General features: G+C 42.8%; 1 protein-coding gene across 7 annotated transcripts in view; it reads right to left on the minus strand.

Annotated features, from left to right (window-relative positions):
- Window positions 1–24514, minus strand: part of LOC129711885 (rab GTPase-activating protein 1) — a 154372-nt gene that overhangs the window by 10508 nt on the left and 119350 nt on the right. For all 7 annotated transcript variants that reach the window (XM_055659877.1, XM_055659881.1, XM_055659880.1 and 4 more), the window contains 8 exons: window positions 24046–24120; window positions 19325–19450; window positions 15793–15936; window positions 11447–11488; window positions 10632–10760; window positions 7126–7218; window positions 5629–5739; window positions 1532–1636 (listed from right to left, as the gene is read on the minus strand). In XM_055659877.1, the coding sequence (XP_055515852.1) occupies window positions 1532–1636; window positions 5629–5739; window positions 7126–7218; window positions 10632–10760; window positions 11447–11488; window positions 15793–15936; window positions 19325–19450; window positions 24046–24120 (825 nt within the window). The remainder of the gene's footprint in view (window positions 1–1531; window positions 1637–5628; window positions 5740–7125; window positions 7219–10631; window positions 10761–11446; window positions 11489–15792; window positions 15937–19324; window positions 19451–24045; window positions 24121–24514) is intronic.

The following is a 24514-nucleotide window of genomic DNA, read 5'->3' on the forward strand; positions in this document are numbered from 1 at the left end:
GGCACATGCAAAGGCAGGGAATGGAGGGACATGGATCACGTGCAGCAGAGGAAATGAGTTGAACTAAGCATCATGTTCAGCACGGGTCGAAGGGCCTGTTCCTGTGCAGTATTATTCTATGTTCAAAGACGTCAACTCACTACCACCTTCGCCTCCAGCCCATCAGGATGGACATTAAATAGTGACCTTGGCAAGTGTGCTCACATTGAACAAATGAAGAACCAAAATGTTGACAAGACAGCAAACTGCCATCCCTTCACACGGGATGTATAATACATTTTTAGCTATTTTACCAGGTTGAAAGCTGTGATTTAGTCTAGGAATTTCTGAATTTTTGACTGCTAGTTTTACAGCGTAGTGTCAAAATGGGGGGGAAGATTTTAAATATACTTAATACTTAAGACACAAATCTCATATGTGTGGTTATATCAGTAAACAAAAGGTGCCAGTACACTTATAACTGTACACACAGCACTGGTGGCCGCTGTACATCTATTTAGTTTTTAATTTTTTTTGGAACTACCTTCACAAATAAAAAGCACTGGATTTTAGAGATGTTTAAGTTGATAAATGCGATTGAAAAAAATTAATAAAACTTAATAAAAATGGCTTCACGTTGTGAACGGCACTGGGCCACTGGGGAACACACTACACTAAATCATTTACTCCCAGAGCCGATTCTGTCAGGCTGCTCAGGTACGGTGGACCATGCAAAGAGCACAGAGGCAGCAGATTCTGCCACCGTGCACTCCAGAGACCCCGGAAACCTTAACCAGCTGTGATGTCTTCACACACACTCTCCATGACCATACCTGATTGCTCCAGGTGTTACAATGTCCTCCTATATCCCACATACCTGCAGGTTGTTTACCTGGCTAGTGTTATTTACCTCCAGTGTAGCTTACATAGAAAGTAGCTCAGGAACAGGGCCTTCAGCCCACACTGTCTGTGCACAAGACATGCCTCCTTGCATTAGAGGGAATTAGCTATAAGATGTTGCACAAACGTGGACTGATACCTCTGGAGGGTCACAGGCTGAGGGGAGACCTGATAAAAATGGGTTGGGTTGGGTTGGGTTGGGTAATCAGGCTTTCCCCAGTGTGTTAATGGCAAACACTTGCGCATCGCTTTAAGTCAAGAGGGGGGAAATTTAAAGGAGCTGTGCATGGCATGTTTTTTTTTTTTACACACAGACAGACAGTGATGGGTGCCTGGAGGGCCCTGACATGGGAAATGGGGAAGGCAGATGCGATATTGGCATTTAGGAGGCATTAGATAGGCACATGGATCATGTGTGGGGAGAAGGCATTAGTTTAATTTGGCATCATGTTTGGTACAGGCATAGTGGGCCGAAGGGCCTGTCCCTGTGCTATGTTGTTCTTTGTTCTGCTTAGCGCAATTGTCAATGTAGCTACTGATGGCGTTTCTACACGTCCTTTAATATAGTAACACATCAGACTGCAATGAGACTGGAGCTATGTTGGGTTGGCGTGTCGAGTTATGCCCAGCGATGTCCACAATCATTGCTCACCTGAGCGGCTTCATTTTCCAATCTTTTCTTTTCATCTTCTGCATCGACTAACTTTTGTTTGGTCATAAGGAGCTCTTTATTTAATGCATCTGCTTTCTCCTCTGCCTGCAGGAAGAAATAATAAACCCATTTAAAAAACTTTCTTTCCGCCAGTTTGATAATTTTGTTTCAAACATTCAATAGAAACAAGATATTTCAGACTTCACTTTCCATTAGCCAAGGTTTGCCTTCATTTTCAAAATTCTAGATACAAACAACTCCAGTATGATTTATTTTTATGACATTTTATTTTCTGAATACAAGGAAGCCCTAAATTGTTTCTCTGAAGAAAGAAATACAGCATAGAAACAGCCCGCTGTCGATCACATGTTCACACTTATTCTATGTTGTCCCACTTTCTCATCCACTCCCCACATTCCTATGAGGCCAATTAACCGAGATACAAAATTACCTTTGTGATAGGAGTCAGGAAGGGGTAATGGAGAATTGTTTTTCAGATAGAAGGCCTGGGACCAATGGTGTGCTGCAGGGATTGCTGCTGGGTTCTCTGCAGTTTATCGTATATATTAATGATTTGGATGAGAATGTAGTTTAGTTTGGTTCAGAGATACAGCACGGAAACAGGCCCTTCGGCCCACCGGTTCCGCGCCTACCAGCAATCCCCGCACATTAACACTAGGGACAATTTTTACATTTACCAAGCCAATTCACCTACAAACCTGTATGTCTTTGGAGTGTGGGAGGAAACAGAAGATCTCGGAGAAAACCCACGCAGGTTACGGGGAGAACATACAAATTGCTTACAGACAGCACCCGTAGTCGGGTTCGAACCCGGGTCTCCGGCGCTGTATTCGCTGTAAGGCAGCAACTCTACCGCTGCACCACCGTGACCAAGGTAAGAATAACTAGTAAGTTTACAGATGACACCAACATCAGTGGCATCGTGCATAGCGAAGAAGGTTGGCAAGGAGATTACAACTGGATCTAGAACAAATGGGAAAGTGCGCGATGGAATGGCACATGGAATGCAACACAGACAAGTGCTCAGTGGTGCATATTTGGTAGTTAAGTAAGGGGGGGACATACAGAGTGAATGACAGGAATCTAGGAAGAGTTATTGAATGGCAAGACCTTGGGACAGACACGTGGTTCCTTGAAGCAGATAGGGTGACGAGGAGGCGAATGCCATGCATGTCTTCAATGACTGAGCATTGTTTACAGGGGTCAGGGCGTCATGCTACAGTTGTGAAAAAACATTGATTAGGCAGCACTGTCTACAGTTCTGGCCACTACACCAGGCTGGGAGTAATCCAGCAAGGAGGCAGAAAATACCTTTCCCTGGAGCAGAGGTTGAGAGGTGGCAGGCTCGAGGCACATCAGTAAGAACGATAGCCAGTGTCTGTATCCCATAGATGGGGCATCTAAAACTAGAGAGCGGAGGCTGAAGATGAAAGGGAGGTGGTTTCAAGGGGTACTATGGAAATATCTTTTTCACAGAGTGCTTGGAATATGAAATAAACTATCAGGTGAAATGGTGGAGCATCTCGAGAGGTATCTGAATGAGCAAGTCGCATAGGGATATGGAATTAATGTAGACACAGAGGCGCAGTGTTAGAGTTGCTGCCTTACAGCACCAGAGACCGGGGTTCGATCCTGGCTACGGGTGCTGTCTGTATGGAGTCTGTACGTTCCCCGTGACCGCGTGGGTTTTGTCCAGGCGCTCCAATTACCTCCCACACTCCAAAGACATGCAGGTTTGTAGCTTAATTAACTTTTGTAAATTGCAAATTGTCCCCAGTGTGTGGGATAGTTCTAGTGTACGAGGTGAATGCTGGTTGGCACGGACGTGGTTGGGAGAAGGACCTGTTTCTGCGCTTGGTCTCCAAAGTCTAAAGTGGAACAACGAGAGTGATGTTGATTGGATAAGTCTTTGCCAAACAAGCTTGGTGACTTTCCTTTCTGCAAACTAACAATATGACTTTTGCACTACTCTCCCTATTCACTAGTTGTTTCAAACTATATATGCTTTTAATAGGAAAAGCCACTGCAGTAGTTTCCACCAATGCCGCCTGATCAGCTGCGTCAACTGGGCTGCTTAGCATAGGCAACGTCAGCAACTAATAAAACCCGTAGCTGTTTGTTTAATGCAACATATACATCACAGAACAGCAAGCAGAACCCAAGCGTAATAAGGTAAAATTACCTTACTTGTTAATAAATGTAAACCATCAGCTAAAGTGCTGAGAAATATACCAGGCAGTTGATATTATTTCCAACACCTGCTTTACAACTGGGATATACATTGCTCTGAATCTTAATCAGGGAATAATTTAGAACTGTGCTCAACATGGTAGGAGAGGTAATAAGCTGTCAATATGCTAGCACATTAAATATTTAGAGCATAGAACACATATGCTCACACACAACAGCGAGGGGGGGCAGACGGTAGATTCACTATATATCTGTAGACAGAGATTACAGTGGACATTTTGGAGCTGAATAATGATTGAGTATTTCACGTTACTTTTTCAGAGATAACCAACATGCGCCACATGATATCACCCTTCCAAACTGGGGAAGGAAATTATTGTGGGTAAAATGTTGGTAATTCAACAATTCTACAACTTGCCCGGTTAGCATTTTTTTAATGGTGCTATTTGAAAAATTGAAATAATGAAGTAACCAAAAAATGAAACGCTCAGCAGCAACATAATACAAGATATAGCGCGAGTTAATATACATATATTAACGGGGAAGATGGAATTTTAAGCATTGAACTGCTTTGCCAACATATTATGCTTGGGTTCTGCTTACTGTTCTGTGAGGCACATTATTGTAAATGTCGCATGAAACAAACAACCATGGGTTTTATCATTAGCCAACGTTACCTTTGCTAAAGATAGACACAAAATGCTGGAGTAACTCAGCGGGTCAGGCACCATCTCTGGAGAGAGGGAAAAGGTGGCAATTTAGGTCTGGACCCTTCTTCAGACTCAATCACCGTTGCTAATCAGCCTGGTTGATGCGGCAGATACGAGGTAGCGCGGCACGAGCTGCTGCCTTACAAGGCCAGAGACCGGGTTCGATCCTGACTACAGGTGCTGTACGGAATTTATACATTCTCCCCGTGACCGTGTAGGTTTTCCGGGTGCTCCAACTTAGTTTAGTTTAGTTTAGAGATACAGCGCGGAAACAGGCCCTTCGGCCCACCGAGGCCATGCCGACCAGCGATCCCCGCACACTAACGTTATCCTACACACACTGGGGTAATTTAAATTTATACCAAGCCAATTAACCTCTGTCTTTGGAATGTGGGAGGAAACCGGAGAAACCAATGCAGGACAGGGGGTGAACATACAAACCCCGTACAGACAGCAGCTGTAGTCAGGATTGAACCTGGGTCTCTGACGCTGTAAAGCAGTAACTCTACCACTGTGCCACCATGCCCGTTTCCTCCCACACTCCAAAGACATTCAATTTACAGGTTTATTGGTAAGAAACTGTAAATTGCTCCTAGTGTGTAGGATAGTGGTAGTGTATGGGGATCGCTGGTTGGCACGGACTCGGTGGGCTGAAGGGCCTGTTTCTGCGCTGCCTGTCTAAACTAATATGGAGCAGAACACAAAGGGCTGGAAGCACTCACTTGACCAGGCAGCATCTGTGGAGGGAATTAGCAGGCAATGTTTTTATCGACTCCCTTCTTAACATGAGGGTCAAAAGTCTTTTTGCATTCCCTCCACAGATGCTGCCTGACCCACCGAGTTCTTGCAGCACTTTGTCCTTTGCTCAAGATTCCAGCATCTGTTGTTCCTTGATTCTCCATAACACAAGATAGAGGTCGTGCCGAAACATTGCGCCTCTTACACGAGGGCTCAGTAGACTATTTCTGTATACTTGCTAATCGCGGATCAGGGGTATGGCAATACTCCACTGGACTTTTTGTAAGAAAAATAATTTCACTGTGTTAGCACTTTGCACATGTAACAATAAAAGCACATTGAACCATTGATGTGTATATTTTATCCAATTAATGCTGAAATAAAAGAGGCAACAATTACAGCTTAGCTCGGTCAACAAGATTCGGACTTTGGCCTTACATTGTCCAGGTCCTTCCGGAGTGCAATCTTGCTGGTAACCAGCTCGTGAGCAAGGTCATCGTTTTCCTGTTCCAGCCTCATATTGGCCTCCTGCAGACGTCTGTTCTCACGCTGGGGAAAAGCAGAAACACTTAATCTCTAGATCATCACCTTCAGACCAGGATACATCTCTCCAAACTGAACTTTAAGCCTTTGAAATTAAATGAAAATGGATACATTTTTAACAGCCATCATTTTTTAATTAATTTCATGTGAAAGGACAAATAGATTTGTAGACTAAATATTCAAGCTTCAGCAGATAGGCGTTAAGGTATCAATAATAGGAGAAACATCCAAATAAAAAGTGATAAAGTTACAACCTATTTTGTGTAGAGGTCGGGTTTAATGTGTCTGGAATACTGTTGTTTCCATTAATCAATGCAATTTACAAGAAATATAAATGAATGTTAACTCTGGGAGACAGAAAGAGAGCAGCGATATGTTTTAGTCCTTTGCTGCTGGGAAATTAATTGATTGGCAAAGTTAGATTTTTCATACAATTTACTCAGATCAGTTAAAAAGCATCTTTACTATTTTAGAATATTGGATGCGTTTGAATTCCAATATGCATGAAATAGCTGCAATTTATAAAATAGAAAATTGAACATTACAGCACTGGAACAGGCTCTTCAGCCCATAATTTCTGAGCCGAACATGATGCCAAGTTACACTAGCCTACTCTGCCTGCACATGATCCGTATCCCTCCATATGCCTTTCTAAAAGCCTTACAAACGGCATTTCATAACTGCCTCCACCACTACCCCTAGCAGTGAGCGCCACCCATCACTGTAAAAACACTTGCCCGCCCATCTCCTGTAAACTTTGGCCTTCTTGCCCTAAAACAATGCCCTCTAGTCTTTGACATTTCCACCCTGGGGAAGGGGGTTCTGACAGCCTATTCTATCGATGCGTCCTATATAATTTTATATACTCCCCTCAAACTCTGCCACTCCAGAGAAAACAGTCAAGTTTGTCCAAACCCTTTCACAATGTTTCTGTAATTGGTGTTAACAAACATTGGCCATTTGTGGAGGAAGGGATATAATGTAAATCACATTCAACGCACATCATCATAAACACTGGGCCTTTCGGTGACAGGCGAGAGATGTGACTGCTGGCAAGTGGTGTGACTGCTTCTAACAGCTCCGAATAGCCCAATTCATTATTGGCCGCTGATGGGATGTGCGGCAGCACCCACATCAAGCACTTGCATTAATGTTAACCCAGCTCACGTAGAAATAGACAGCTGACAACACACATCAGGACTTTAACAAAAAACAAAATACCAGGTATACTTGAGTGTGCATGCGGAGAACTTCCTGCTCGGAGATAAATTGGCACAAAGGAAATTTTGGAAATTGAGGGGAAATTTTAATTGAAGTGTTCTTAGCAAATGTAGTGACAAATGCAGTCGAGCATGGATAGCAGGTGCCTGCGCGTCACTTATCTACTCCTACCTCATATCTTTCAACTGGGTCTTCCTGCTGTGCTTGTTGTTCCCGCAGTACCAAGTATTCCTTTTCGTATTTCTTAAGCTTTTTCTGATTGATCTGTCCATATAATCATTCACAAATTAAACACTTTATTAATGAGGGAACGGTATAATTTTCTTCACATCAGTGTAGTAAGGCACAGTTAAAGGACAAAAGCACACGTCTTCAAGTAGAAGTAACAAGATTACTTATAAACACCCACCCCTCCTCCGCCCCCCACTTGCAAGCACGCTGTTGGTAGTTAGAGAAGAAATTGTATGAGCCCTTACTGAGATATATGAATTATTATTCGTAGAGCCAGGATGTTTTGCCGCTAAAAATCTCTGAAATAGGCAGGCAAAAAGGCATAATAAAATTACAAAAAAGGCACGAAAAAGGCATTTAGTGTCAAAAAAAGCATAAAAAGGCATTTATTTCCACCACCAAAATATGGTTAAAAATGATAATTATAAAGGTATACTACATTAAATGACCAAAGTTGCCTGGTTGCACATAACTACCAGCATTTTTTCACATTATCTGGTGTTAAACTATGCCATCTGTCAGACAGCATATGCTTCAGTTGTGAAAAACTTATTTCTACCCCAGCTGAGGTCGCTGGTGCATACCCGAAACAAGCTACAGACTCTATATTCATGTTGATATCTTGTGCATAACAACTACCTTTGAGAACTTTAGCTATGTTTTATATTTCTTCAAGATCTTTGTTAGTTAAAATCACTCTCTCACATTTTCCCTTGTACATCGCCAGGAACTTTACGAATATCGTCAGTTACTTTGTTGAAAACCTTCAAGTTATTCACTAATGTTTCGCCACGTTTCTCAAAGGAAGTGATAGCTTGTGGGAAGTTTGCAAAATTGGAAGCAACAAACACAAGATCGCGGTGGAGGGATTTTTCTGCATGATTTCACCGACGATGCTGACTGCAGCAGATTCTTCTTCTTCAAAACAGTTGACGATTTATTTTATCTTTTCAAAATTTGCAGCATAGTAGAGTATAGCAGAGAGCCATGTACCCCACCTAGTCAAAACGGGCTGAGGAGGTAGCGGAATCTCAGGTGCCATTTCCTTGAACAACTGCACACGTGACGGTGCTTTGAGGAAGATTTTCTTGACGTTGGAAACTAGGCGATCGACATTTCGAAACAATCTACGTATGTGCTCGGCAATTCTATGGAGTCTGTGAGCTAAGCATGTCAAATGCAACATTTTGGGGAATAAAACTTTAAGAGCACGAGCCGCTTTTTTCATGTAAGGAGCTGCATCAGTCACAAACAGAAGAACATTCTCGTGTTTTATACCTTCTGGCCAAAGTACAGCAAGTGAAGATGTAAACAACTGAGCAATAGTTGAGCTGTTTGACTTCTCCAATACTTCCAATGTCAACAAATACTCCTTTGATGGTTGACCTGCCTCCAGTGTACCGATGACCACATTGGCAACATATCTCCCCACAGCATCGGTTGTCTCTAATTTCCTGCACAACAATGTTGAAGTTGCTGTCAACATAATTTTTCGGTAATGATGACTCGCTCGGTATATGCTCCTCTGTGTATTTCTCTAAAAAACCTCTGAGAGATTTGTTTTTCAGTTTCCACAGTGGAATTCCAGCATCAACGAATACTTTGCACAGATCACTCGAAAACTCAGATTTGCGACTGGAGCCAGCAGTAAATGTTGTGAGGAGACAAGCTTGTGTATTTCCTACCTTCAGTTTCTCTGCCGCCGACTTATGTTTAGCTGTCTGTACATGCTGGGAGACGAAATATTTCTTCTCATGATTCACTGCTTTCTCACATGCTTTGCAAAACAGCCCACAGTTGTCTGTAGAGAATATATCATTCCCGTACACTCTCACCAAATCGTTCAGTTTTTTAAAAAGTGTTGACTTGACTTTAGGCATTTTGACGCTTGCAGGGGTAGATCCTACAGGAGCGGGGATGCAGACCTCTACAGGCAGGCCAAGTACAAGCTGAGAAGAGGAATCAGAGCTACCAAGGAAAGGTACTCTGAAAAGTTGAAGAGCAAGTGCTCAGCAAATGACTCTTCTTCAGTGTGGAAGGGCTTGTAAGAAATCGCAAGCTACAAGAGGAAAATTCCTCGCTCCTTGGACAATCATCAGCTGACCAACAACCTGAACGAGTTCTACTACAGGCCATGGGGTAGTCTGAAGAAGGATTTCAGCCCGAAACGTCACCTATTTCCTTCGCTCCATAGACGCTGCTGCACCCGCTGAGTTTCTCCAGCAATTTTGTGTACCCGAGTTCTACTGCAGGTTCGATAAACAGAAACTTAACCCTGGTATCCCCTCCCCAACCGACACTTTGCACCTACTCACTCGCAGCCTGACTCCAGTTTGAAAAGACTGGACACTTCCCCACCTACTCCTCTCCAATCACCACTTAACACCCACTTACAGCCGGGTTTCGCCCCGGTGGTGTAAATGTTCTTGTAAGTTACGTTAACACGGCAAAAAAGGGCTGATTTAGGCACTCAATCGTGAAAAAGGCATTATCTTCCTGAAATCATCAAAAAAGGCATGAAAAGGCACTTATGGCAAAATCCTGGCTCTATTGATTAGTGTTCATTCCATGCATGTTAAAGCAACATTACTTATTTCTTAGCTGATTGTTTGCAAAAAGCATTGTGTACAACAGGGGTAGTGATATAGAACTGCGTTCATTTCCCAATATGCATCAAGTTAGTTACTGATCCAGCAATTTCTCACTCAGGAAGGATGGAAAATGAAACAAGGAATATTAGCCAGTTGACAGCTATCATCTAGAAAGCATTAAATATGTGTGCTTTTGACAGATACGTACATGAACATATTACTACAGGCTCACTGTAATTCCCTGCCCTAGTTGAGTTGTTGAAAACAATCAATCTAACAACTGGACTGTATTTCCGAGCCAGGAAGCTAAAGGTAGGGCCTTGTGCACCTGCACATGTGCTGGTGTGTACAGCTGTTTAAAATGCTTGCAAAACAAATAATGCATAAAAACTGTACAGATAACATATTCTTGATTCTAGTAATGAGACATATTAGAACTTCTTTAAAAACAAGGAAAGCATAAGAAAACATTTTGGTTGCAACGACTTACTAAGAAATCGCTTTACCACAGTGTTAAAGATAACATCTTGAATAATTGCATTGTGTCTAGTGTTATGATCAATTAAGATACTCACAATGAAAATGTCTAGGGTATATATTGAAGTGTGCCGAATTTATAATCTCAAGAGAATAGTTTAAAAGTGCACTATTTTTTTTCCCCTATATTTACCGGCTGTTTGTTTAATCTAGCATTGAAATTCATTTTTGATTCTATTAACATAACATGAAGTCTAAATATCAGTGCCAGAATAATTCAGTGTTTCACCTTGATTTGCATTACTGAACAGTTATATTCCCTGCCAAAGATAGAAGTCAATAAAAATCCTCTAAAAGCACAATGTTTGCTTGATTTACCTTCATGCTGCAAGCCAACTCCATCAGCTTTTTAGCATTTTCCTCAGAGCGATATCTTTTAGGAAGTTGAACGCGGAAATATTTTAAGGCCCCTTCAAAGTCTGTTAACAGAAGATCATCCTTTGAGGTCTGTGGTAGAGATTGTAAAAGATTTTCGTGCTAAGTGAACAAGTTGGTGGAATTCACAATCCGTATTCAGTAAAATCTTGGCATATAAACTTCTCTGCTCATTGCTGACTGGGAGAGATTATGTTTGTGCAAATGCCCAGCTCAGATCGCCAGTCTCATTCTAATCAGATTTCTTTCAGTGAATCAGGCCATCCTCACGTGAACAGCAAAGCAGAGCACAATTACACAGAAAGAATACCAAGCAGCCTTTCCTGGGGAGAGGCTCTCTCTGTCTGTATTACCCAGCGTAGTGTGGAGATCACACTCAAAGGGATTCTGAAAACAATCCAGCAGAAAATATCCAAAACTGCATTATTCCCAACTGTACACAAGTGAAAATTTGAAAAGTTTAGTCTGAAACAGCAAATGCATGTTACAATATGAACTCCTCCAGTTACAATCCAGCTCTTGTTCACGACCTTTGAAGGAAATAGCTGAACAGAGTTTCATACAGAACAACATATGAAACCTTACCACTATAATGCTAATGAAGGACTATATCTGAAACAATATTTATGTAACAGCAATAAAATGCTAAAAGTTTTGTAATAAGATAAAGTAATGTCTCAACCTTTGGTGGAGACAGTGCGAAAATGCTGACTTCATTTAACCCACAATAAATATGAATGAAAAGATACGTTTCCTACCTTCAATAAACCAAGTGCAACGTTGAAGATCACACTTATACCCTTTAAAAAGAAAAGTTAAAAAGTTTAAGTAAACTAATGCAAGCAGAGATTCAGAACATTTTCAAATAGTACACATTTAAGCACACTAATGAGAATTATTAGCAACAAGTTAAAGTTTGACTGTGATATTTAATACTTTAAGTGCAATCGATTTGAAATTTCAGTATTAGAGTGAATGTGTTTTTATTTTTGCTGCTGGAAGCTGGAGACTAACTGGTGAGAGGGGATTGGGACAATGGGATAGTGTCTCAGGACACTGCAGAGCCACAGCAACTATCTTGATAAGATGGCCTTTGGTTCAACAGCATTGCAATTTGCATCAGGGAGCATTTCACAGATCGGCATATTTAATATTACAGACAACAATACTTAGTAAATCCTAACAGATGCAAGCCAGGATGTCCAAAGGAGAGTATGTTCAAATGTTAATGTGTTTCTAGTTTGTTAAAATGGATTCCCTCAATTCTCAGGCCCTGAGCTTTTTGTGAACAAAACTTTGCTGAATTCTACACAAGGCATGATTAACATAATTTAACACATTCCCGATTGCCATTTTTGTGTCACGTTGCCTTAGGAGAGAAATAAAATTGGCTGTGAAACAGCTTCAAGATTATTAAATGTTTTCTTTTAACAATTTGGGTATTTGAAACAGACTCAATGCACAACTTCCTTTGTTCACTGGTTTAATCTGAACATCAATTGGACTATTCTTTAAAAAACAAAGTCACCAAGTTTACATTGGGAACATAACAAGTCTTTATTTTGGATACGGTAATGACAGTGACCAACTCAATTACATCATAGAACTTCTCTGCACGGTATCTCTGATCCAAAGACAAGCTATTTCATATTGGTGTCAATGTGGAATAGTATTTGCACAATAATTCTCTCATTATTCATTTTCACGTACATTTTACCGAGGAACAGTAAAGGCAATACTCCCCATTGAGGTTCTGTTCTGCTGCAGTAACTAGCTCCGCAGGACACGCCGTTTTTAAAATTCTGTTAACCTGATTATTGCAATCACTTCAATAACTTTGACTGGAATAACTCTTTTAATTTGCTTCTTTAATTCGTACTCGTGGCAAATCTTTACTGTCTGGGAGGGTTAACAGTGTTCCGTGCAACTCTGTTCATTGTGAGACACTGCACCTTAAATTATACAGGTTCTGGTTCAGATTCTGTGACAATTATATACAAAATGTCCACAGTTCTCAAGGAGAAATAAGGATCCGTTCAAGTGAACACTGACCTCGACTGAAATCACATTCATTGAATGTGCACAACAGATCTTGATTGAAATCTTTCTCGAACACCACCGCAACATTGGGGAACCATGTAGTTATTTGAAAACATATGGAATTGGCTTAAGTGAATGGGGAAGCCATCAACAATTTAAAAAAAAATATGCAAAGGTTTCAAATTACTTTGTTTTAATAGCTAATTGGATATGTAAGTCTTTCAATTGAATTTACCAAAAATGTCAAAGACCCATGAACCTTCGTTGAAATCAAAGCTCAGCTGAAACCTCAATATTTATAGACTGAATACAGTCCTGGCCAAAGTTAAAGTTTTCAAATACCATTCTAAATAAGGCTGCGCAGTGGAGCAGCGGGTAGAGCTGCTGTCTCACAGCGCCAGTGACCCAGGGACCTCGGGTACTGTCTGCGTGGAGTTTGCACGTTCTTCCTGTGAACCGGTTTCATTCCACATCCCAAAGACCGAAGAAAAGCGAGTCTGTAGGTCTGTAGGTCAGTTGGCCACTGCAAATTGCCCCTAGTGTGTATGGGGTGGATAGTGGGATAACTGAACCAGTGTGAACGGGTGATTGATGGTCAGCATGGACTCAGTGGACTGAAGGGCCTGTTTCCATGCTGTAGCTTTTAATCAATCAAGTACCTTGTACTCCCCATAATGAAATCTACCAAGATGTAATCAGAGGCTTGTTTCCCACATTGTCCTACAAACAGCACCACCATGTGGCTGAGGCTAGTATAACAATTTCCAGGAATCTGTAGCAGTTTGACATAGAATTGGATTGTGTCCCTGGATTCTCTTTCGTATTTTAAGAAATTTAAAGAAAAATCCTATACCTGCATGACTCCGAAATGAGTAACAATCAGGTGCTGTTTCCCTGACTACAATACAATGCGCAATTAAACTCAGCATAAAATCACACAGAACATGACTGCTTTTGAGGGTGTGCTGCACTTTTAACCTACAGAAGAATTTATGACCACACATTTCAGATGTTGGCAATATCTTGATGACGTTTGGTACAAGTCTGGACCACTGATTCTCTCCGTCTTTCACCTCACCTGCATTTCTGATTACTCTTTGTATCTATCCACGGAGCCCGCACCGACCAGCGATTCCCGCACATTAACATTATCCTACACACACTAGGGACAATTTACATTTACACCAAGCCAATTAATGTACAAACCTGTCTTCAATGTCTTTAGAGTGTGGGAGGAAACTGAAGATCTCAGAGAAAACGCACGCAGGTCACGGGGAGAATGTCCATAGAAACATAGAAAAATAGATGCGGGAATAGGCCATTCAGCCTTTCGAGCCAGCACCGCCATTCAATATGATCATGGCTGATCTAAAATCAGTACCCCGTTCCTGCTTTTTCCCCCAAATCCCTAGATTCCTTTAGCCCAAAGAGCTAATTCGGTACAGGCAGCACCCGTTATCAGAATTGAATCTGGGTCTCTGGTGCTGTAAGGCAGCAACTCTACCGCTGCGCCATCGTGCTGCCCTAATGAGGTCTTAATGATTCATGAAATGTGGTGAGTCACAGTGCCACAGAACACCCAACCTCTAACCTGATCCTGCCACCACGGTACACACATTTTTAATGGCTTAACAAGTTAGACCTGTTCAAACATGTCCCTGAAAGTGACTGGTAGAGAATCAGGTGATTCCTGATAATCTAAATGATGGATCAACAAATTAATCACAACCAATTCAACCGATATGAGCGAATGTTTCATATGAAATGCCCAAAATAACAAATAAGGTGCGTAACCTGTCATTATATGAGGAAGAGAGATCAAACAATAAGGAAATTAATTTAAATGCAAGAAATGTGTTCTCTCGAAGGAGCCCAAAAAAGTACTGCTGCGCACTCAGTCTTCATATTGAATTAATATTTCAGTGGAAACAAAGAACTGCATGCAGATGCTGGTTTATGAAAGTAAACAAATAAACTGACGGAGTAACTCAGCAGGTTGGGCAGCGCCTCTGGAGACATGGATAGGTGACGTTTTGGGTCAGACATCCGAAGAAGGATCTTGATCTGAAACGTCAACTATCTATGTTCTCCTGAGATGCTGCCTGGCTTGCTGGGTTACTCCAGTACTTTGTGTCTTGGTATCTCAGTATCCAATTCTAACGCAACTGCAAAATACATTGCAAGGCTGATAGTCCCAATAAAGGATACTAAATGTGTTTGTCAAAAGTTGCTGGAAGATTTAGCTCTCTTGCACTCCGACCTGTGGCCAGGTCAGATGCTGTACCTGGAGAGAATCAGCTGGAAGAACCTCGAGGGGTTCTACTTCTGCTCCTGCTTCTACTTTTACTGTGTGAACCAGTGGTGCAGCTCATAAAGCTGCTATTTCACAGCGCCAGAGGCCCAGGTACAATCCTGACCCCTGGTGCTGTCCTTGTGAAGCTTGCATGCTCTCCCTGTGACCTTGTAGGTTTCCTCCGAGTGCTCTGGTTTTCTCCCACATCGCAAAGATTTAAATGCAAGATGGGCCTCGATGAATTGTCCCTCATGTGTAGGGACTGGAATTATATAGATTTAATAATTGCTGTGTGGACTAGGAGGGCCAAATGGCCTGTTTTCACAATGTATCTTTCAATCAATCAATGCTACTTACATGATGAAAGTTAAAATGTAGACAAATTGGTTTAGTTTTAGTTTAGTTTAGAGACACAGCAGGGAAACAGGCCCTTCGGCCCACCGAGTCGACACTAACTATCGATCGAGGCCAATTAACCTACAAAGCCACATGTCTTTGGAAAGTTGGAGGAAACCGGAGCAACCAGAGGAAACATTAGATTACTAAAATGTCTGCGTGCAATCTGTGAAAATTTGATAAAACTCAGCCACTGAGGGAACTAAAGAAATGAACTAAAGAAATGTTGCTAGAACATTTGCTAATAGTGAATGAAATATGGCCTCCCCCTGTGCTAGAACCATTCTGATTCTATGGCAGTGTGCTTTGTTAGGCGCATCATAGCATCATATGCCAATGATTACATTATTTTCCCTTAAAATAAATGACTCTTACCTCACAGAGTAGCAGATCAATGATGTGGAAGACCATGTAGAGTGGAAACTTTGCCGTGAATAGTGTAAGAAACCACTGGGAGGCGTACATGTGTGCTTCAAGACTGATATTTAGGAAGTGGTTGTACAAATCTGGAATGTACTCCTGCATATAAAGACAACAGTGACAGGACGGTGAAACACAGTTAAGACACATCCAGTAACAGCAACCATAGAGGAAAGCTCGTTAATGAGATTACAAGTCCTTTGAAAACCACTTCGAACAATGTCAAGAATTTGCCTTTCTGTAATCTGCAAAAAAATACCTGGATAAAAGCCAATTTCAGGTTTTGTTGCCTGTTATGGGGGTTACAGCGTACAAGGTGGACTGTGCGATTTTGTATTTGTTTAAAATAAAAGGCAAGGTATCAACTTTACAATTCACCTCATCAGTGTTCTGTGACAGTTCCCTTTGTTAAAATCCATGGAGTATACTTGTAAAGTTCATGTGATAGGAGTAGAATGCGGCCATTCAGCCCATCAAGTCTACTCCGCCATTTAATCATGGCTGATCTATCTCTCCCACCTAACCCCATTCTCCTGCTTTCTCCCCATACCCCTGTACAAATCAAGAATCTATCTATCTCTGCCTTAAAAATATCCACTGATTTGGCCTCCACAGCCTTCTGTGGCAAGAATTCCACAGATTCACCACCCTCTGACTAAAGAAATTCCTCTTCATTTCCTTCCTAAAAGAACATCCTTTATCTCTGGGGCTATGACCTCTGTTCCTAGACTCTTCCACTATTTGAAACATCCTCTCTACATCCACTCTATCTAAGCCTTTCAGTATTCTGTATGTTTCAATGAGCCCCCCCTTCTAAACTCATTCTAAACTCCAACGTATAAAGGCCCAGTGCTGTCAAACAAACGCTCATCATATATTTTAAGGAGCCTTTGTTTAAATACAGAAAGATCCTCTGGACAAGGGGTAAACATGCAAACCCGCACCACAGAAAAAAAAGATTCAGCTACACGCTGCCACCTTGGAAACTGGCATAATTATATCTCTATTGGAGTAGATAAAATCTCTAAGAATATCCTGTGTTTCACTTTAATTCTAGAAATTTGCTCTGTGATTACAGATGGGTCGTGGAATAAATAACTAAGTAAAAAACCATTAACTGCTTAAAAAACTATTTTGAAATGAACATATATTGGTAAAAATAAGGTACTGCAGATACTGGTTTACACAAAAGGACACAAAGTGCTGGAGTGACTCAGAGAGTCAGGCAGCATCTCAGGAGCAGATGATGTTTGTGGTCAGAACCCTTCTTTAGACCCTTCTTCAAACATATGCCTCTACCTCAATTAACGATCAGTTTCTGATGTTACTGATGGGAGCCTGATCAGCTCCTTCCCGTGATGCTGGGAACCTAACAATCCATGGCTGAAAGCTGGAATTGGGCAGACCTGGGTGGTACAGCGGCTCAGCGCTGGGATATAGGACTGCGTTTTCACACTGGCTGGCTTCATGAGCATGGACCATTGCTGGGGCCATGTGTTTGACAGAGCTCCTGAGTCCAGGTTTAAGAGAGGGAGTTCCTGGGCCTGCGGTGAGAGAACCTGGGTCCAGGGTTAAGAGAGTAGGAACCTGGACCCAGGCAGTCAGGGAAGCTGGACCCTACAATGTCACTCAACATCATATTTTAGACATGATGAGACTTACTGCATCTCCTCTCCTTTCAGTCCTGATGTAGTTTCAACCCAAAACACAAACTATTCCTTCCTCCCCAACAGACGCCACTCGACTCAGAGTTCCTCGGGCAGATTGTTTGTTAATCCCCCCCGATTGGTCTCCCCCAGACTGCAGCCTCGTTGAAGATAACAAACTCTGAGCAGAGCAGCCACATCACGGGAGACTGTGGCCTCCCTCACCTCCAACAAGAGGGGATGAGACGTCGGTTCCCAGAGAGTCCAACAACACACAAAATGGATGCAGTCTCACCGTGCTGACCACAGTGCAGCCCTGAACTACATGGTTCAGCGATGAACAGCTATAACCACTCACCTAACTATTGCCCCACAGGCTGTAGGGAAAATCATTACTGAAGGAGCACCAAGGGCCCTGGCACAGGAGCACACAGCCCACGCTGCAAAATAACACAGCAGTACCTTCCTCTGTGTTTGGACTGGAGTAACTAGAGCACTATAATTCAATGGAACAATAACGCACAGCAGCGTACCAATGCATCCCTTGTGTGCATTAAAATATTCTGGTGTATTTTTCACTCGGCAGGTCCACTGCTCCCAGAAAGGTGTGTGGGCACAAGATATATAAATTACATCCTAAGTTTCTATAATTGATGCGCAATAAACTCCAGGCCACGAATGACTTTCTTTGCAAATCTTCGGCTGTGGGTGTTCAGCCTGAACACATTCAAAAATCTTTAGGGTTTTATGGACATGAAGGTAATTTAGGGATTGGTTCAGGCACAGGAGCAGAGACTGGATGAGCTGTGATCTCTCTGAAATGTGGAGGAGATGAGAGAGCCATTGGCACACACTGTCTATACTCTCTCAGCAGTGTGCCCGTTTGCTGATCAATAACCTGCTGGGAAATGAACTTATCGGTGAACGACAAGAATAGCAATAATGCTATCAGGTGGTTCCTAATTATACACAGTTTAACAACTGCCCTTTAATCTTAACTTTGCACTCAATATCAAGAGATAATAGACAATAGGTGCAGGAGCAGGTCATTCGGCCCTTCAAGCCAGCACCGCCATTCAATGTGATCATGGCTGATCATCCCTAATCAGTACCCCGTTCCTGCCTTCTCCCCATATCCCTATGTCTCCGCTATTTTTAAGAGCCCAATCTTGCTCTCTTTTGAAAGCATCCAGAGCACCTGCCTCCACTGCCCTCTGAGGCAGAGAATTCCACACTCACCACTCTCTGTGAGAAAAGGTGTTTCCTCGTCTCCGTTCTAAATGGCTTACTCCTTATTCTTAAACTGTGGCCCCTGGTTCTGGACTCCCCCAACACCGGGAACATGTTCCCTGCCTCTAGCGTGTCCAAACCCTTAACAATCTTATATGTTTAAATGAGATTCCCTCTCATCCTTCTAAACTCCAGTGTACAAGTCCAGCTGCTCCATTCTCTATATCGAAGTATAGTTTTGGAACAGAGTAAGTGCATTTAATTAAACCGCCTATGAAGATAATGAAGATATCCTACTTGATACAGATATTTAAATGGTGACAAGCAAAAAAATCATGGTAAAGAGCTACAGCTCAAATAAATGGAAAATCTGCATGAAGGCACATAGTGCTGGAGGAGCTCAGCGGGTCAGGCAGCATCTGTAGAGGTAACAGGCAGATGCCATTTCGGGTTGGGACACTTCTTCAGACTTTAGAACGCCTGTCCATTCCTTTCACAGATGCTGCCTGACTAGGAGTTCTACCAGCACTGTGTGTCTCGGTCAAATCAACTCATACATTGAATGAATCAAACAATTGTTTTCTGGACAGGATAATGATCCAATTTCTTACCTGCATCAGCCTTTCCAACTGATAGAATTTGCAATGCAAGTCTTCAAAATTTTGTTTAAAAAGTTCCCTGAGTCCATAATCAAACATGATTTTGACAAGAACACTAAATGCTTGCTCTTCCGGCATCTGAAATGACACATTGAAAATATCTCATTAATTTAAGTGCATAAGAAGTCTGAGCAACATAACAAATGCAGTCATTGGCAAATATCGCTGCCAACTACAGAAAATTGCTAGGAGCTGTCCTGGACTTCTCAGTCCTGCCTGCTCCCTTTCAATGGATATTAGGCTGTTGTTTTTGTAAGACAACTGTTATGATGACAACTTCTATTTACATTATACTTTGGCAACCATGTTCAGCCAGAGGTGCCAAATAGAGGATACATCTTGGCTTCCTTCTGGGATCCTCGCCATCACAGAAGCCAATCTGCTGCCGATTCGATTCCCTACTGATGATATCAAGAAATGGCTGAGAGGCCTTCAAACAGCAAAGGCCTGGGGTCCAGGTAACATCCCAAAACATATCTCACCTTCAGAAACCATCCGGCCTTATCACCATCTAGAAGGCACGTCAGGAGTGTGATAGAATAGCCTCCATGGCGCTGCCTGAATGAGCACAGCACCATCAACTCTCAAAATGCTCGTCACCATCCACATCAATGTAGTCTGTTTAACTGGCATCGCACCATCCTAAATATCGCTCCCCTATATTTGGGCTCACAAGGCGTACCCGAGCCTGAGCCTGGAGAGGGTTCCTGTGATGTCGATACATCCTGCCTGGTTCCTGTACCAAAGAGGACGTGCTCCAGCTCCTCCAATTACTACAGACCGGTGACACTGACTTCACACATCATGGGGTCCCTGGAGAGGCTGGTGCTCATTCACCTGCGACCCCTGGTTAAACCATACCTGGACCTCCAGCAGTTCACTTTCCAAACAAAGATGGGGGTTGAGGACACCATCATCCACCTGCTCCATCGTTCCTATGCTCACTTGGATAAGCCTGGAATCACCGTGGGAGTCATGATTTTTGACCTCCAGGGCTTTTAACACGATCCGGCCTGCACTGCTAGGGAGCAAACTGACGAAGATGCAGATGGATGCTTCATTGGTGTTCTGGGTCACCAACTATCTGACTAGATGACCACAATATGTCAGGCTACAGAACTGTGTCTCGGACATGATAATGAGCAACACAGGGGCCCCACAGGGGAGGGTCCTCTCTCCCTTCCTGTTCACCATCTACACCTCGGGCGTCAAATATAACTCGGACTCCTGTCACCTGCAGAAGGTTTCAGATGTCTCTGCAAATGTAGGCTGCATCAGTGAGGGGAGGGAAGCTGAATACAGAGGTGTTGTCAATTACTTTGTTGAGTGGTGTGGGCTGCATCACCTGCAGCTCAACACTGACAAGACTAAGGAATTAGTGGTGGACTTTAGGAGGAGAGGAACACCCCTGTCCCCTGTCTCCATCAATGGTGTAGCTGTGCAGTTTACCAGGGAGTACAAATACCATGGAGTGTACGTGGTCAGTAAACGGGACTGGTCCAGGAGCATCAAGACCCTGTACAAGAGATAGAGCCGGCTGCATTTTTTGAGAAGACTCTGCTCCTTCAATGTCTGCAGTAAGATGCTGCAGGTATCGGTTGTAGCCAGTGCCATCTTCTTCGCTGTCATGTGCTGGGGCTGCAGGGCGTAGGCTGCGAATGGCAATAGGATTAACAAACTAATCAAGAAGGCTGGCTCCACCCTGGGGGCAGAGTTGTATTCATGGGAGGTGGTCTTGAAGGGGAGGATGCTCCTCAAATTGTAGAGCATCTTGGGCAATACAGCTCGCCCCCTCCATGACACACTGGTCAACATGACGAGTACCTTCAGCAACAGACTGGTTCCACCAAGATGCAGCACAGAACGCCACAGGAGATCCTTCCCTGTGGCTATCAAACTGCACAACTCCTCCCACTTCTGTGGTGGGGTAGACCGACTCCCTCCCCCCACCCCAATCTTTGCACATCCCCAATCCTTCCCGCTCGTCACTTTAATTTCAAGTTTCAGGTATTTTGTGCTTTTATGACTGTTGGCAGATCAATATCCCCCCGAGATAAATAAAGTTCTATCATATGGTATTATCCATATAATGCACTACAGTTACATGCCCAGGTACGCTGGTAATACCTCCCAAACTTGTAGACTTTACCAAGGACCAGCATCACCGGCAGATCCCCTTCCAAGTCACACACCATACTGACTTAGAAAGATATCACCAGTCCTTCACTATTGCTACATCTTAATCCTGGAACTCCTGCTTCTGTCACACATTCAGAATGCTTGTCTGCATTTATCCTTCACATCCTACCATACACGAGTACAATAGATCCTCTTCTGGAAGAGCATGCAGAGTCGCCATGTTCCATCGCCATCTCAAAACCTCCACGCCTCCTTAAAATCCGATCTACGCCTGAACTGGATCAACGAAGTAGGGGTAGGCCTGGCCCAGTGCGATGCCGTCGTCTCCTTCCACCGCCGCTCCGCGCTGCTGCAGGGCCTCCCACGGCCACCTCCGCCAACACCACCGCCCGCGACCACCGCAAACAGGCTATTCATCACCTCCAACAGCCGCTCTCCTGCTTTTGCGCGCCAACTTCGGCATGTTCTGCTTCCCGCGTCGATCTTTCGAGCACTTTCTGTTTGCAGACAGCACAGCTGCCGACTTTCCCCTTCACCTTCCACCACCACCTCCTCAGACTGTAGCGGCTGAAGACAATAGCTCACCACCACCTTCTCAAGGACAATATATATGCTGGCCTTGCCATCCCGATTCTGAATATGGCCATAAAAAAAAACTTCCAAGGATTTCACTGATACTTATCGAACTGAAATTAATGCTTAGCCACATTACAGATTGGACAGCTGAAATTAACATCTTAAGGGGAGAACAAGGAGATTTGAGGGGATGAATTCCAAGCTAACATCCTTGGTATCTGAAAGCTAAGCTGCTCCTGGACTGCGGATAATCAGGAAGCCAGAACTTGAAAGTGTAAATATTGTAGAGGGCTACAGGATTGTAGAAGTTTACACAGAGGGGGGGACAAGACCAAAGAGGAGGTTGGAGATACTAGACTTGAAAGCACCATTGTGAATCTTAAAACAGGAAAGTGATGATATCCAGGGCCACGGGTTTATAGAGATCATGTGCGAGGGGATGGTGCAGTGTTTCGTGTAAACCTCAATATAATGGAGAATACAATACAATAACGTAGGTAGATCAGACATGCATCAGAAAAGTTGATCATGGACTCGGGCTGCACCAGTTGAGTTGAGGTGGGAGTGCATTTAATTAAGTTGGAGACAGTCTCTGGCCATCAAATTTAAGTCTTGATTCTAGTATACCAACTCATGAGTTCAGCTTGTTCATTTTAGCCTAATAGGAATGGGCATGAATAAGTACGTCGAACAACTTACAAAGGGGAAATGTATCTGTTCCAAGAAGGAAGCTCAGTGAAACGTTCCGTCCTGCCAACTTGAACTTCATAACAACTTTGCTGACATTTAGTATGGGACTGAGTGATCGCAGATATCTCCCATAACATAGAACAGCCCCGAAGTGAAACTTTGTTCCTTCGGCTATGGAAATGAAACTTGCACCTGGGTTTCCCCATAGGACATTTGTGTAGGACAACCTAAAGCAAAGACTGAGTCTAGGGACCAGGTCAGTCTTTAGAGATATAGTGTGGAATCAGGCCCTTTGGCCCACCGGGTCCATCGACCAGCAATCACCCCATACACTAACCAATACACATTAGGGACAATTTTATAACCTACAAATCGGCACGCCTTTGGAGTGTCGGAGAAAACCAGAGCACCTTGAGAAAACCAACGCAGTCATAGGTAGAGTGTACAAACCCTGTATGGACAGCACCCGTAGTCAGGAGTGAACCCTGGTCACTAGCACTAAGGCAGCAGCTCCACTATGCCACCCATGCAGCCCTTCATCCTTCCAGACAAGGGAAATCTCTGATGAGAATGGGGATGTTAAGGGGACATTGAAAGGGAATAAAGAGTGACCAGTATGAAAAATATCTACCATGTTATCGCAATAATAAAGGTAAAATCTACCAAGATGGAACTGTGTGATTTGAAGACAAAGTTCTACACTGCGGTTGACAGTGAATGCGTATACAGATTTAAACAAATTTGCTGTTAAAATTTCCAAATTAACTCTTCACTTAATTATCATCAAAAGACCTTTATTCTGTCCATTAAATGTAATAAATAGGGAACAAGAGAGAATCAAACGGATAAGCACAGTCACATATAACAGAGCTAGTTAGACATCTAAAACTTCAACAACAGGTAAATGGGATTACTGTGGACCCAGCAGGCGATAGGATTCAACTCTAAATTGAGGATTTTTGCAAATACCAACATAAAAAAAAAACTTTTAAACAGTGTACAGTAAAGTCCCCTTTAAATCCCTGTGCTTTGCAAATTTGCACAATATGTTTGCAAAACATTTATCTTCTAATACAGAACTGTGCATTGAGTAGGCAATATCATAAACTGCTTTGAAATGTTTTGTATTCGTAAGTATTTGGCAACCATTTAAACCAAAACTTTTCATAGAACTTAGAAAAGATCATGCAATAGCAAAATATATCAGCCCATGTCAACCCATAATTTGAACTCCATTGAAAGTTCCCAACAATTGGATTGGTACTTACATGCAGGAGAAGCACGGCAGCAAGAAACGACTGGCCTTGACAGTAACCGATCTCTTCATCGTACACTGAATAGGCCTGAATAAACACAAAGGTCAACTTTAGAGTATTCCATGAAATTTACCATGCAACATCTGTACAAAACATACCACCTGAAAAGAAAACTCATTCATGGTTACATCAGATTTCGGAAAATCGAACGACGTTTGACAAATCCTTTCCTGCCAGGTCCTGTAGTTATGACACAAGAAAAATACACATCTTGTTTTCACTAAAATATGGGTGAGTTATTACAATGGAAAATTTATCAAAGGTTTCCTTGCTTTCCAGTGAGGGAACTCATCAAATTAAGGAACCGTGTTTGCAAGTCAGAGATTCTCGTCTGACAACTGGCCAGACACCCGCTCTCAGACACCTCCTCGTACCTACCCCTTGACCATGACTCCATAGACGAAAATCCAGACAGTTCCTG

This window comes from Leucoraja erinacea, chromosome 31 (assembly GCF_028641065.1).
Source record: "Leucoraja erinacea ecotype New England chromosome 31, Leri_hhj_1, whole genome shotgun sequence".
Lineage (NCBI taxonomy): Eukaryota > Metazoa > Chordata > Chondrichthyes > Rajiformes > Rajidae > Leucoraja > Leucoraja erinaceus.